Genomic DNA, 15,529 nt, shown 5'->3' with positions numbered 1-15,529 from the left:
CAGCTCTCACTTTGTCACAATGGTTCTCTCAAGTGATGCTATGTCTTAGTTTAGAGAAAATTAGAAGTCGAACCTTTGAACCTTTATTTGATTTTGAGAAAAGATGGGGCTCATTTGCTTGTTATTATCATTTGAGCTAATTGATAGATTTTTTTCCGCAATCTAATTGTAAATTTTTTGGTATATTTTCTTTTCCTGCTGGCAGTTTGATGTTTATTTTTAGAAGCTTTTTGTATGACACATGGCTCTGGGGTTGCACACCTAATGGTTTTTTTTTCTCACTCTTTCTGCTTAGAAGGTTTTTTTTGGTTATCACAAATTTTTTTCAATCTTTAAGATAATGTCTTTTTTGAGACATTTTAAGTGTTGTTACTTCAATGTACTCGTGTTATTTCTTTTGTATAATATAACAATAAAAAGATTCGAAAAGAAAAAGAAGTTCCCCCTTCAACATTTTTCCTTTCCCCCTTAACTAAAGACCTCTAATTCTAGCCACAAACAAGAAAAAAATCTGCAGATGCTGGAAATCAAAGTATTACACACAAAATTTTGGAGGAACTCAGCAGGCCAGGCAGCATCTATGAAAAAGAGTAAACATTCAATGTTTTGGGCCAAAACCCTTCATCAGGACTGGAAAAAGGAGATAAGGGAAGTCAGAGTAAGAAGGTAGGGAGAGGGGAGGAAGAAGTACAAGATAATAGGTGATAGGTGAAACTGGGAGAGGGGAAGGGGTGAAGTAAAGAGCTTGGGAAATGGATTGGTGAAAGGACCGAAGGCCATAGAAGAAAGGGAAGGGGGAGGAACATGAGGGAGGTGATGGGCAGGTAAGGAGATAAGGTGAGAAAGGGGAATAGGAAATGGTGAAGGGAAGGGGGGTCAGTTACGGGAAGTTCAAGAAATTGATGCTCATGCCATCAGGTTGGAGGCTACCCAGATGGAATATAAGGTGTTGCTCCTCCAACCTGAGTGTGGCCTCATCGTGGCGGTATTGGAGGCCATTGATGTCAGAATAGGAAGTAGAATCAAATCTCCCCTCATTCACCAATTCTCTTGGGAATAAAATCTTAACCTATTCAGCCTTTCCCTATAAATCAGCTCCTCGAGTCCCGGCAACATCTTTGAGGGAAATTTTATTTTTCTGTATTCTTTCTATCTTACTGATATTGTTTCTCTAGGTCGGTGACCAGAACTGTACGTAATATGCCAAATTAGGCATATAGTCGGCCCTCCGTATCCGTGGGTTCTGCATCCACGGATTCAACCGACCATGGATCGACAATATTCGGGGGGGAGAAAATTCCAGAAAGTTCCAAAAGGCAAAACTTGAATTTGCCGTGCACCAAGCACTACACTGAATCCACGCGAATGAAGTGATGTGTAGGCACACCCTGCTGTAGCCTCCTGCCATTTCACAGATCCTCAGTCTCTCTCCAGCACTCGTTGTTTGAGCATTGTTTGCCTCGCGTCTTGTTCATTCGCTACTTGCGTTGTGAGCGAGAGGAAGGAGGTTAAGGCTAGTAAGGGATGGCTGGCCAGCTATGTAAAGCGCTACAGCCTCAAGAACTTAAAGATCACAGGAGCATCGGCATCGGCTGATGCCAAAGCAGCATCAGCGTTCCCAGAAGAGCTACGATGGTTGCATCTGTACTGAACACGTACAGACTTTTTTTTCCTTGTCATTATTCCCTAAGCAGTACAGTATAACAACTATTTACATAGCACTTACATTGCATTAGGTATTATAAGTAATCTAGAGATGATTTAAAGTATACGGGAGGATGTGCGTAGGTTATCTGCAAATACTACGCCATTTAATATAAGGGACTTGAGCATCCATGGATTTGGTATCCGTGGGGGGGGGGGGGTGTCCTGGAACCAATCCCCCGCGGATACCCAGTGACGACGGTATATTGTTCATACAACTTCAAAGGTACATTTAATGTCAGAGAAATGTATACAATATACATCCTGAAATACTACTACTTCACAACCATCCATGAAAACAGAGGAGTGCCCCAAAGAATGAATGACAGTTAAATGCTGGAATCCCAAAGCCCTCTCTCTCCGCCCCCCCCCCAGCTCATCCCTCCCATGCGTAAGAAGCAGCAAAGCAACAATCCCCCCTCGCCACCAGCAAAAGGCATCGGTACCCCCTATGGAGCACTCAAGCGTGCAGCAAAGCATCAATAAAGACACAGACTTGCAGTACCCCTAAGACTACTTGTTCACCCAATATTCGACATACCACAGGCTCTCTCTCCCTAATAAGGGGGAAAAGAGATGTCTTCATATCACAACGAGAGGGGTGACATAACTAACAACTCGCTAATTTACGATGTTAAAAGTCTGTTGCATTGCTTTCTCCGAGCTCTGTGCCCAAAGAACTCGAGTCTCTGGGCACAGTCAGAGATTTTTCGGCTCCCACGACATACCGACCTCCTGCAGAGGCACCGACCTCAAGTCCGCCTACCTCCAGGGCCACGAAATCCCGAAACTCCAAAGGCAAACCAATCTCCTAGGACACGTCCTTGGCATATTGAATAACGACCAATCATGAGACCCCAAGAGTGGGTCCCATTCCCGCAAAGAACAGAAATTAGTGTGTAACTCCAGGTCAGGATCTTCAAAGAAACCCTGAAAGGGAAGAATAGAGATATGAAACTTCAACATAACATCAGAAATTACTTTTCTATGTTAATTTCATGCTAATTTTGGCTGTAATTTTTTTGTGTCTTGAGTTCAACGGGCATGAATATCCCTATAGTGTATAACTGATCATCTGCCAACCCAGATGGCAAACACAATCTATTCAGTCTGCAGAATTATTGAGATTACAGTACTGTGCAAATCTCTTAGAGGACTACAACCTTGTCATAGGGGTTGGAGGCTTGCGTGCCTCAATGACCTGGAGAGCGACGTTGGCTGGAGTCAGGGCCTTGTGCTTTGGCTCTTGGTAGGGTCAACAGGTCAAAGGGTAGAGGTAAGACTAAGTGGTCCACTGATCCTGCAGGTTCAGCTCAGGGCTAACAACCCTGACTGGTCAAAAACCAATTGTTATGGAAACAGCAGTGAAGAATCCTTAAATACAGGCAGAGATGGAGGACCTTCATTGCTGCCCTAAGCACCAGTCGTGCAGCAGGCAGTAAGGACTGGCCAAAAGTCTTAGGCACGTATATATAGCTTGGGTCCCTAAGGCTTTTGCACAGTACTGTGGTAATCTTATGTATTGCACTGTACTGCTGCCACAAAAAAAAACAACAAACTTCTTGACGTGTGTGATGATAAACCTGATTTAATATGGGTCTCTATTGTGGACTGAGAGTAGGAAGGGGGCAGGGAGAAGGAAATCATGGTTGGGGAAGGGAGAGGGCAGGGTGCGAAAACAACCCCTCTGTGATGATTAATAAACCGATTGTATAGAATCAAGTATCCTTGCCCGGTGTCTCAGGGCTGGATGTGTCTGACCTGCCCCTGGCACTCCTCTGTCACCTGTCCCACACCCGTTCAGTGGCACTCCACTCCTTGCCATTCCCAACATCCTTTGCTCTCACTGGGTTTACAAACCTGTACTCTGCTCCACATTGATAAATACAGTACTGTGCAAAGGTCTTGGGCACCCTAGCTATATATATGCCTACTCAGTTAGCGCCTTCCTGTCCTGTAAAAGTCCATACATAGCAGTTGGATATAAGAACCTGATACAATTCCTGGCCCATGGACATTGTAATGTTTTGATGTCCCGAAAATGCGCATCTCATATTCAGTGAGATAAAACCTGCTATACTTCAAGGCAAACTTTTGAAAATTATGCAAGGGAGCCTTCAACTAAAGAAGCCATCTAATAATGCTCATAAACACGAGATTCTGCAGGAACTCAGCAGGTCAGGCAGCATCTATGGAAAAGAAAGAGTTGAGGTTTTGGGCCCCAACCCTTGAATCAGTCCTGATGAGAGGTCTCAGCTTGAAATGTGGACTCATTATTCCTTTCCACAGATGAGTCCTGATGAAGGGTCTCAGCCTGGAATGTCTATTCTTTATTCCCTGCCAGAGATCTGAGATCTGTGATCTGACTGATCTGAGTTTCCCCAGCATTTTGTGTCTGTAGTCTGATAATGCTTCCTGCTGTGTAATGTCAATGTAATTAGTTTAATTTTGACACAAATCCTCATGAAAGGGAGTTGAATTTGAGAGACTTTTCCTGGCACGATTACATTTTTCTGCACCAATCACTTTCAACAACAAAATTAGTACCTTTGCTGAAATAATAATTAGCTGCCTCACAGCCTGGAGACCAGGGAATTTAAAGGCAAAAGCGGCCAGTTTGTAATGGGTATCAATATTCTGCCAAAACATCATCTGAATCTTTGGAAATGCGTGATCGCTAATGAGTCAGCACTGGACTGAAGCTGTCGTTAAACTTTGCCTGTTAGATCATCTCTGTTGGTGGGGTTGGACTCTGAACTGATAATACAACCTACCTGACGAAGGGTCTCGGCCTGAAACGTCGACTGCACCTCTTCCTAGAGATGCTGCCTGGCCTGCTGCGTTCACCAGCAACTTTGATGTGTGTTAATACAACCTACAGACTCACTTTCAGGGACTCTTTACAGCTCATGTTCTCAGTTTTTTTAATTTGTGTGATTTGTCTTTTGCATATTGGTTGTTAGTCATTTTTTATGTATAGTTTTTCATAAGTTGAATTTTTTCCTGTAAATGCCTGCAAAAAAATTGAATCTCAAGGTAGTGTATGGTAACATGTATGTCTCTTTCTGAGGCCTCTGTAGATCAGGGTTAACCATGGATATTGCTTCTTAGCTGTCTAGATATGCAAGCCGGGGCAGTACAATGCAGAGAGCAAGTTGTTGCCTATGCAGCACGCTCACCCTCTCCATGCAGCTGATGAATCTGAAGGAGCAGCAAAGACTGATAGTTTGGTACCAGCAGCATTGCAGGAGTTGCCTGTCAGTGTTGAACTCAATGTAGGACTGCCTTAGGGACTCCAGCTCCAGATTCTTCCCTCTGGGTTTACTCCCAAAGCCTTACTTATGAGCTGCAAGGCTATGGAGGTTTGAGATCAGAGTCTTCCTTCTGGATGAGCTGCCAACCATGACTAATGAGCCCCATCTGCCCGAAGAGACTAGTTCTAAGGTGCCAGTAACCCACCTTTGCCCCCATCTCATGTCAGTAGAAATGGTTCCGCCAGGTTTAGCAGCTAAGTCCAGGAGCTTAACTTGGTTCTCAGAGGCTCTTTGAGGTGCATGCCATTTAATAGGTTGTGGAGCTTATGCCCATTACCACCCCTGGTTATAACAACCTTAAGGAACCAGCATACATGTACCTTGATAATAAATGTACTTTGAATTTTGAATGCATCGGCATAAGAGATTAAATGATGACATTGTTGCTCAGTGTAGCTTGGGGGATGTTCACCTAGTCACCACCATTTCTGGGATATTGCTTCAACAAATGGAAAGGTTTTTAAGAAATTGTATATTTTTTCTTTGCATTCATGCAGTTATGTACAGATCCTATTGGCATTCCTCAAGCAAATCATGGTGCAGGACTGAATCAACAAAGCACACTATCTTTACTCAAGTCAATTTACCATGATTTTGTTTCATATAAGACCACATTGCATTGACAAATAATGCAGTTAATGTAACCTGTACTTCAACAAAATACGTCAGTTACCTCTATAAGCTACTTATCAGTTTTTTGTTCTCATTCTAAATTCCTAAGACACTCAGTAAAAGCATAGTCTTAAAAGAATTGCTGCAGCAATGTTTCTGGTGGGATTGTGTAGTTTACAAAAAGTAAATAAACACCAAAGAATGTGGAATGCAACTGTAAAAGTTGAATGTATGCTGAGAATGCTGACGTTTCAGGCCAAGACCCCTCTGTGATCTCTGCTACACTCAGGTGGCATGATAGCGTCATGGTTTGCACAATGCTTTGCGGTACCAGTGACCCGGGTTCAGTTCCCACCACTGTACGTAAGGAGTTTGTACATTCTCCCAGTGACCACGTGAGTTTCCTCTAGGCACTCCATTTTCCTCCCACAGTCTAAAGACGTGTCGTTTAGTAGGCTAATTGGTCATTGTAAATGTAGTCGTCATTAGGCTAAGGTTAAATCAGGGGTTGCTGTTTGGTTATAAGGGCTGGATAGGCCTATTCTACACTGTATCTCAATAAGTAAATTATGAAAGGGCTCAGGCCAACACATTGACTGTTAATTTCTCTCCATAGATGTTGCCTGACTTGCTGAGATCCCCCAGCATTTTGTGTGGGCCGTTCTAGATTTCCAGCATCTGCTGAATCTTTTGTGATTAGCAAAACTTCAATTGTATCACAACCAGTATTTTATAAAGATTGAACATAATCTGACTTCATTGCAGAGTACTAACTACAGATGCCATGAAGGTTGGTGGTGTTGTAGGTAGTGTAGAAGGTTGTCATAGGTTACAACGGGACATTGAGGTGATGCAGGACTGTAAAAAGGCAGATGGAAAATGAAGAGATACACTTTGGACGATTGAACTTGAAGGCAGAGTATTAGGTTAATGGTAGCATTCTTAGCAGTGTTGTGGAGGAACAAGAGTTGTCTTGAGGTCCACATCCATAGATTCTCTTGAAGTTGCCACACAAGTTAATACGGTGGTTCAGAAGGCGTATGAGTTGTTGGTCTTCATTAGTCATAGGGTAATGTTGCTGCTTTATAAAACTTTGGCTAGACCTCACTTGGAGTATTGTGTTAAGTTCAGTTAGTCTCATTATAGAAAAGAAGTGGAAGCTTTAGACGGTGCAGAGAAGATTTACCAGGATGCTGCCTGGATTAGAGAGGGTGTCATATAAGGATAGGTGGAGTGAGCTAGGGCTTTTTCTTTGGAATGAAGGAGGATGAAAAGTGACTTGATAGAGGTATACAGAGGTGGAGAGTTCTTAGCAGTGTGAAGGAACAGAGGGGTCCATAGATCCCTCATTGAAAGGATAGTTAAGAAAGCATATGGTGTTTTGGCATTTGTTAGTCAGGAGATTGAGTTCAAAAGCTGCGAGGTAATGTTGCAGCTCTATAAAACTCTGGTTAGACCACCCTTGGAATATTGTGTTAAGTTCTGGTCACATAATAGAAAGGATACTGAAGCTTTAGAGAGTGTGGAGGAGATTTTACCAAGATGCTGCCGAGAGGGGGAGAGAAACCAGGGAATTATAGACCGGTTAGCCTGACATCGGTGGTGGGGAAAATGCTAGAGTCAGTTATCAAAGATGTGATAACAGCACATTTAGAAAGCGGTGAAATCATCGGACAAAGTCAGCATGGGTTTGTGAAAGGAAAATCATGTCTGACGAATCTCATAGAATTTTTTGAGGATGTAACTAGTAGAGTGGATAGGGGAGAACTGGTGGATGTGATATATTTGGATTTTCAAAAGGCTTTTGACAAGGTCCCACACAGGAGATTAGTGTGCAAACTTAAAGCACACGGTATTGGGGTGAAGGTATTGATGCGGATAGAGAATTGGTTGGCAGACAGGAAGCAAAGAGTGGGAATAAACGGGACCTTTTCAGAATGGCAGGCAGTGCTGGGACCCCAGTTGTTTACAATATATATTAACGACTTAGATGAGGGAATTAAATGCAGCTTCTCCAAGTTTGCGGATGACACGAAGCTGGGTGGCAGTGTTAACTGTGAGGAGGATGCTAAGAGGATGCAGGGTGACTTGGATAGGTTAGGTGAGTGGGCAAATTCATGGCAGATGCAATTTAATGTGGATAAATGTGAGGTTATCCACTTTGGTGGTAAAAACAGGAAAACAGATTATTATCTGAATGGTGGCGGATTAGGAAAAGGGGAGGTGCAACGAGACCTGGGTGTCATTATACACCAGTCATTGAAAGTGGGCATGCAGGTACAGCAGGTGGTGAAAAAGGCGAATGGTATGCTGGCATTCATAGCAAGAGGATTCGAGTACAGGAGCAGGGAGGTACTACTGCAGTTGTACAAGGCCTTGGTGAGACCACACCTGGAGTATTGTGTACAGTTTTGGTACCCTAATCTGAGGAAAGACATCCTTGCTATAAAGGGAGTACAAAGAAGGTTCACCAGATTGATTCCTGGGATGGCAGGACTTTCATATGATGAAAGACTGGATCGACTAGGCTTATACTCGTTGGAATTTAGAAGATTGAGGGGGGATCTTATTGAAACATATAAAATCCTAAAGGGATTGGACAGGCTAGATGCAGGAAGATTGTTCCCGATGTTGGGGAAGTCCAGAACAAGGGGTCACAGTTTGAGGATAAAGGGGAAGCCTTTTAGGACCGAGATGAGGAAAAACTTCTTCACACAGAGAGTGGTGAATCTGTGGAATTCTCTGCCACAGGAAACAGTTGAGGCCAGTTCATTGGCTATATTTAAGAGGGAGTTAGATATGGCCCTTGTGGCTACGGGGATCAGGGGGTATGGAGGGAAGGCTGGTACACGGTTCTGGGTTGGGTGATCAGCCATGATCGTACTGAATGACGGTGCAGGCTCAAAGGGCCGATTGGCCTACTCATGCACCTATTTTCTATGTTTCTATTAGAGAGTATGTCTTGTGTGGAAAGGTTGACTGAGCCAGGGCCTTTCTATTTGGAGCAGAGGATGAGAGGGGATTTGATAGAGGTGTACAAGAGGCATTGATAGAGTAGACAGCCAGCACCTTTTTTTCCCACAAGGCAGCAGTGCATAATACAGGGCATAATTTTAAGGTGATTGGAGCAACATATAGGGGGAATGTCAGATAGTTTTTTTTTTCTTTTTACAGAGTGGTGGTTGCATGGTACTCACTGTCAGGGGTGGTGGTAGAGGCAGATACATTAAGGACATGTAAGAGACTCGTAGATAGGCACATGGATGAAAGGAAAATGGAGGGCTCTAGGAAGAAAGGGTGAGATTGATCTTGGAGTAAGTTAAAAGGTCAGCACATTGAGGGCTGAAGATCCTGCACTGTGCTGTACTGTTCCATATCCTACATTTGGTTTTGTATTCTGTGCCTCAGTTTATGAACTTCAAAATACCATATCCATTGCTAACAACCATAGGTGATGATGCATTCTAACATTTTCAAAGATTTGTGCTCATCCACTCGATCACTTCTGTTTCCACACTTTACAACTGACTATATTGCCCTTAACGACTACTACATGCTCTGCATTAAGTTCCATTTGCCTCTTATTTGCCCATTTTTGACAACCTATAGAAATCACCTTGAGTCTATTGCTTTTTCCTGCACCTACAAGCTTAATGTCATCTTCAGATTTTAAATTTTTGCCGTGTACCAAATCATCCACATCTCTTTGGCATCTTTACTGGGAGCTCCTCTTCCCTTTTTGTTTTCTAAGATTAGCAGACAAGAATTTAATCCCATTATTAAACATACATTAAGAATTTGGTTTCAGTTTCGTAGATTTTTTTGAGTTAAATAATTTTATTCTTTCTAGTAATATCCATCTCAATTTCTTTTAAACCATCAATTTTAGATCAGGTCTTTTTAATTTGGAAAACCAGGGGAATAATAACTTTTTCAGATTTGTTTTGAGGGGACTGCTTAATGTCTTTTTCTCAATTGGTGGATAAATATGATTTATCTAATGTACACTTTTTTAGATATTTACAAATTAGGAATTTTTTACATGGTTTGTTGTCAAATTACCCTTCTGCTTATCCACCTAATATGACAGATGCTTCCTTTCAGTTTAAACCATTTCAAAAAGGGTTGATAGCTATAATCTGTAAATGGTTAGTGAACTCATGAATGATACCTAATGATAAAATTAAACCCTCTTGGGAATCGGAACTTCAAGAGTCATTTTCAGATAATCAATGGAGTAAAATTTTTCATTCAGTTAATAGCTCATCTATTTGTGCCCGTCATTCTTTGATACAGTTCAAGGTAGTGCATCAGGCCCATATGTCAAAGGATAAACTAGCACGTATTTTCTCCAATATCAATCCTATTTGTGACATGTAATACTGAGCTGGCCACTTTAACTCATATGTATTGGTCTTGTATAAAGCTAGATAATTTTTGGAGAGATGTTTTTTAAAATACTATCTTTTACTAAAATGAAGAGCAGTGGTACCAGCACATTACAACTGTTATGTCCAAGGCTCTGCAGGTTTCTGGCTATTCCCATTTGTGGTAAATTTCAGGAGCTAACTGAAGTCATTGATGAATATGAAGTCAGAAAAAAAAAACAAAGAATCAGGAATGCTAAAGTGTCCGTGAAATGTCCTTGGTGAGTAGAATTAAGGAAAATCGCAAGGTGCTTTATATATACATTTGAAAACAAGATAGCTAGGGGAGAGCGTTGGACCACTCAAGGATAAAGAAGGATACTAAATAAATATTTTGCATTGATATTCATCAAGTAGGAGGATTTGGAAGATGGTGAGATCAGAGAGGCATTTGTTAATGTCAGGGAGTGGCATTGGGTCTGTTGAAGAACATTTAAGGTGGATAAATCCTCAGGACCTGATGGGATCCAACCCAGGTTATTGAGAGGTACAAGTGAGGAGATTGGTGAGTCTTTGACAAATCTTTGCTTGCTCCTCAGCCATAGCCAACTCCCAGAGGACTGGAGAATATCCCACACTATTCCTTTGTTTAAGAAGGACAGAGACAATCCAACTTTTTTAACCTTTTAAACAAAATTTAATTAAAAGTGAAATATATTTCTTTTAAAGGTTGCAGTAGGACATCCAGCAGAAGTGGATGAAATATTTGATGCAATTTCTTATAGCAAAGGAGCATCAGTGATTCGAATGCTACACAATTACATTGGTGATGTGGTAAGATTCTTTCAGCTTAATTTAGCAATTTGTGCAGTAGTGATTCATGATTTCATGTTTAGTCAGATTTGCAATATATGAAAATTCAGAAATGCAACCTGTTTAGATGTCTGTATTTGAAAGCTGGCAATTCTGAACTGAGTTTGGATCATTAACATCTATACTTAGCCAATCAATGTGTGGTATAGCACCATAATCTGGCCAGGAGGTGAGATGGGTGCACTTACAGTAGCATGCAGAAGTTTGGACACCCCTGGTCAAAATTTCTGTTACTGTGAATACTTAAGTGAGTAGAAGATGAACTGATCTCCAAAAGTCATAAAGTTAAAGATGAAACATTCTTTTCAACATTTTAAGCAAGATTAGTGTATTATTTTTGTTTTGTACAATTTTAGAGTGAAAAAAATGAAAGGAGCACCATGCAAAAGTATGGGCACCCCAAGAGATTTGAGCTCTCAGATAACTTTTACCAAGGTCTCAGACCTTAATTAGCTTGTTCGGGCTATGGCTTGTTCACAGTCATCGTTAGGAAAGGCCAGGTGATGCTAATTTCAAAGCTTTATAAATACCCTGACTCCTCAAACCTTCTCCCAACAATCAGCAGCCATGGGCTCCTCTAAGCAGCTACCTAGTGCTCTGAAAATTAAAATAAATGATGCCCACAAAGCAGGGGAAGGCTATAAGAAGATAGCAAAGCATTTTCAGGTAGCCGTTTCCTCAGTTCGTAATGTAATTACGAAATGGCAGTTAACAGGAATGGTGGAGGTCAAGTTGAGGTCTGGAAGAAAACTTTCCGAGAGAACTGCTCGTAGGATTGCTAGAAAGGCAAATCAAAACCCCCGTTTGACTGCAAAAGACCTTCAGGAAGATTTAGCAGACTCTGGAGTGGTGGTGCACTGTTCTACTGTGCAGTGACACCTGCACAAATATGACTTTCATGGAAGAGTCATCAGAAGAAAACCTTTCCTGCATCCTCACCACAAAATTCAGCGTCAGAAGTTTGCAAAGGAACATCTGAACAAGCCATTTTGGAAACAAGTCCTGTGGACTGGTGAAGTTAAAATAGAACTTGTTGGCTGCAATGAGCAAAGGTATGTTTGGAGACAAAAGGATGCAGAATTTCATGAAAAGAACCCCTCTCCAACTGTTAAGCACGGGGGTGGGTTGATCATGCTTTGGGCTTGTGTTGCAGCCAGTGGCACGGGGAACATTTCACTGGTAGAGGGAAGAATGAATTCAAATAAATACCAGCAAATTCTGGATCAAACATCACACCGTCTGTAAAAAAGCTGAAGATGAGAAGAGGATGGCTTCTACAACAGGATAATGATCCTAAACACACCTCAAAATCCACAATGGACTACCTCGAGGCGCAAGGTAAAGGTTTTGCCATGGCCCTCACAGTCCCCTGACCAAAGCCTCATCGAAAATCTGTGGATAGACCTCAAAAGAGCAGTGCATGCAAGATGGCCCAAGAATCTCTCAGGACTAGAAGCCTTTTGCAAGGAAGAATGGGCGAAAATCCCCCAAACAAGAATTGAAAGACTCTTTGCTGGCTACAGAAAGCGTTTACAAGCTGTGATACTTGCCAAAGGGGATGTTACTAAGTACCGACCATGCAGGGTGCCCAAACTTTTGCTTCGGGCCCTTTTCCTTTTTTGTTGTTTTGAAAATGTAAAAGATGGAAATAAAAAAGTAATCTTGCTTAATATATTAAACAAATGTGTCATCTTTAACTTTATGCCTTTTGAAAATTAGGTAATCTTTTACTCGCTTAGCTATTCACAGTAACAGAAATTTTGACCAGGGATGCCCAAACTTTTGCATGCCACTGTATCTCTTCGTATTTTTGTGTATCTCTCCCTCCCCAACTCCACATTACAATTATAAATGTGTCTGAGTAGCACTCTTGCCCGAGTGACAAACATGAGAAAATCTGCAGGTGCTGGAAATCCAAGCAACAGACACAAAATTCTGGAGGAACACAGCAGGCCAGACAGCATCTATGGAAAAATGTTTTTTCTATAGATGCTGCCTAGCCTGCTGAGTTTCTCAAGCATTTTGTGATTCTTGCCCAAGTTATATTATTGTGGGCTTAAGCCATGTTGCAGAAATGAGACTGTTGAGTGTTAACCCAATGCCCTACAGATGGTCATGGCTACAGTGTCACAGCAGCCATGTTTTGAGTGTGTGTCCCAGTTGTTAAAAAAGAACCTACAGCCATGAATGAATAAAAACAGGAGTATTTTTCCTGATATCATGGCCAGTATTGGCGTCTCATGCAGTACCTAAAATATTTCTTATAGTGGGGAATCTAGGACCAGAGAGCACAGCCTCAGAATAAAAGGACATCCCTTTAGATTAGGGGTTCCCAACCTAGGGTCCACGGTTAATGGTAGGGGTCAATTCTATTTATTTTAAAAAAAAAGGTTGGGATCGCCTGCTTTAGAACAAGTATGAGGAGCAATTTCTTTCACAAGAGGGTGGTATTCATTGCCACAGATGGCTGTGGAGGCCAAGTCATTGAGTATATTTAAAGCGGAGGTCGACAGGTTCTTGATTCGGAAGGGTGTCAACAGTGATGGAGAATGCAATTGAGAGGGATAATAAATCAGCCATGATAGAATGGCATAGCAAACTTGATAGATCTAAAATAAGTGATCTGTTTCTTATCTCATTGTTGGTGGGTGCTTGCTGCACAAAAATAGCTACCACGTGTCCTCCAAGGCTTCAAAAGTCACTCATTAGGTTGTTCCAAAACACTACATAGTTGGTCATGAAAGATAAAAAAAATAAAAGTACTTTTTCTTTCTCATTCTTACTATGTAAAAGGTTAAATGAAAATTCTGGAGCCACAGGATGGGGCAATCAATCATTGTAGAGAGAAAAAAAGCCAGGGTTTTGTAAGTGGTTCATCAGGACTGAATTCTGACGAAGGGCTTATCCCTGCAGCATTAATCTGTCTTTTAGCAGCCCACCTAGTTGTTTAATTCCAACATTTTGTGTGTGGTTCTTTGTCATATTGATTTAATTGTAGGTGTAAGAACTGAAAACTCAACTGTCAAGCTGCTGCATCTAAACAGGTTTTGTACTCTATTTTAAAAAGTGTCTTTTTTTTGTCGGGGGGGGGATGTTGAGGGACAGAGGAGACGTGAATAAGGGGTACCAGGAGGTGATCACAGGCTGTAAATGGAAAAAGTGCATGGGTATCATGAAAGAGATGAAATTTACAATCTATTTGAATGCTTCATTGAAGTGTGAACCCTAAAGTCCCTCCTCTGTAATATTTAAACCTAATATTGCTTTTCTGAGAGTTACTTTTTAACATGGCAGCCATGGATGTGATTAATTAAACCATGATAATGCTTAAACTGCAGCTTTGTTAATTGAAATTGAATTACCAAAAGTATATTTAAAAATACATAATTGGCAAAGCAACCTATTCCCACCAATTGAGCTAATATTTAAAAAGACGTTTATTGTTAACAGTTTTAAAACATTAATGTTTTATTGAATTTGTGGAACAAAGAACAAATGAAAATGCAGATCTTCTAGTGTAGTGTTTGCATGTGTTGCTCGATTGATGATGTGACTTTACATAAACTAAGGCTACAGGATCAGGGTCATGCTCAGTCACAGACCTCCTTTGTCCATAATCTGAGAAGCCAAGTTATGAAGCATTTTGCAGCTGGTTCTAGAGCTGGGGAAGGAACCAGGTGGGGCGGCAGAAGAAAATAGAATGAATTTGCAATCGTCTGCATTTCTGCAGAGCACTTTACGGGAAAAAAATGTTTCAGGATCATTAATTGTGTTCTTTAGATCTAGCAAGGTTACCAAAACTACTCTGAAGTCTATTGTTGCAATGCAAAATTGTATTAAAGATAAAGCACAGATCATCCCCTTGTCCTTATCACATGTTTACGTAGTCCAGGCATGTGGGCATCAAGATATATGATGAGATACTTAAAACTGAAAGTTTCATAATAAGATCTTCATGTCCTACTTCACGTAGGTGGGCCCAGTTGCATCAGGCCTTGTGCAGGAGTTCATAACAACTCTGAGTATATCTGCAAGTCATGGCAGAGGGCTGAGGAAAAAAATAAACCCTTCAAGGTCAAGTTACAATTCTTTCCATTTTCCTTAGCTGTTGTTTGCAGAATTTTAAATGAAAAAAATCATTTTGAACCATAACATTTAAGAGCTACACAATTAAATATTTTTTCCGGTTTTTTTTTGAAGTATACTATTGCCATAAAAGTGGCATGCTTTCTAATTAGGATAGCAGGCTGAGTTTTATCCTGCCAGCTTTTTTTTTCCATTAGCCTAGAAATAACTGCCTGAGATATAAAAATGCAAATATTTGACATTCTTTAACAGTTCTCAGTCATTTGCTTTCAAAAGGAAGAAATAATTTGTCGGGATTGAAATGAGTAACAACTCATTTCAAAATAAGACAAGAAATGTTTCAAATGTTTGTACATTAAAACCACAAGCAGTATTTCCAGGCTAATCGAAGCACAATAGGCAGTGGCCATGGTTACTGAGGATGAGTGCAGAAACGTGTGTTTCATCACCAAACCTCAGGAATGATTAGATTGTTGGAGACATTTCGGGGATGGGGTCTTTTCTCCCACTCCTCTTCAGAAATCAGCAAGGCAGAGATTGGCATGAAACAGTGTCTTACAAATTCCAGTGAAG

The 15,529-nt window shown here is 41.1% G+C and overlaps 1 protein-coding gene across 1 annotated transcript in view; it reads left to right on the top strand.

The window, feature by feature from the left end:
• Positions 1-15,529, top strand: part of npepps (aminopeptidase puromycin sensitive) — a 301,618-nt gene that overhangs the window by 134,455 nt on the left and 151,634 nt on the right. The window contains exon 11 of the mRNA XM_063038059.1: positions 10,727-10,831. Coding sequence (XP_062894129.1) covers positions 10,727-10,831 — 105 coding nt within the window. The remainder of the gene's footprint in view (positions 1-10,726; positions 10,832-15,529) is intronic.

This window comes from Mobula hypostoma, chromosome X1, assembly GCF_963921235.1.
Source record: "Mobula hypostoma chromosome X1, sMobHyp1.1, whole genome shotgun sequence".
NCBI classification, from domain to species: domain Eukaryota; kingdom Metazoa; phylum Chordata; class Chondrichthyes; order Myliobatiformes; family Myliobatidae; genus Mobula; species Mobula hypostoma.
Note: the sequence above shows the minus strand (reverse complement) of the source record. Positions and strands in the feature narration are given on the sequence as shown.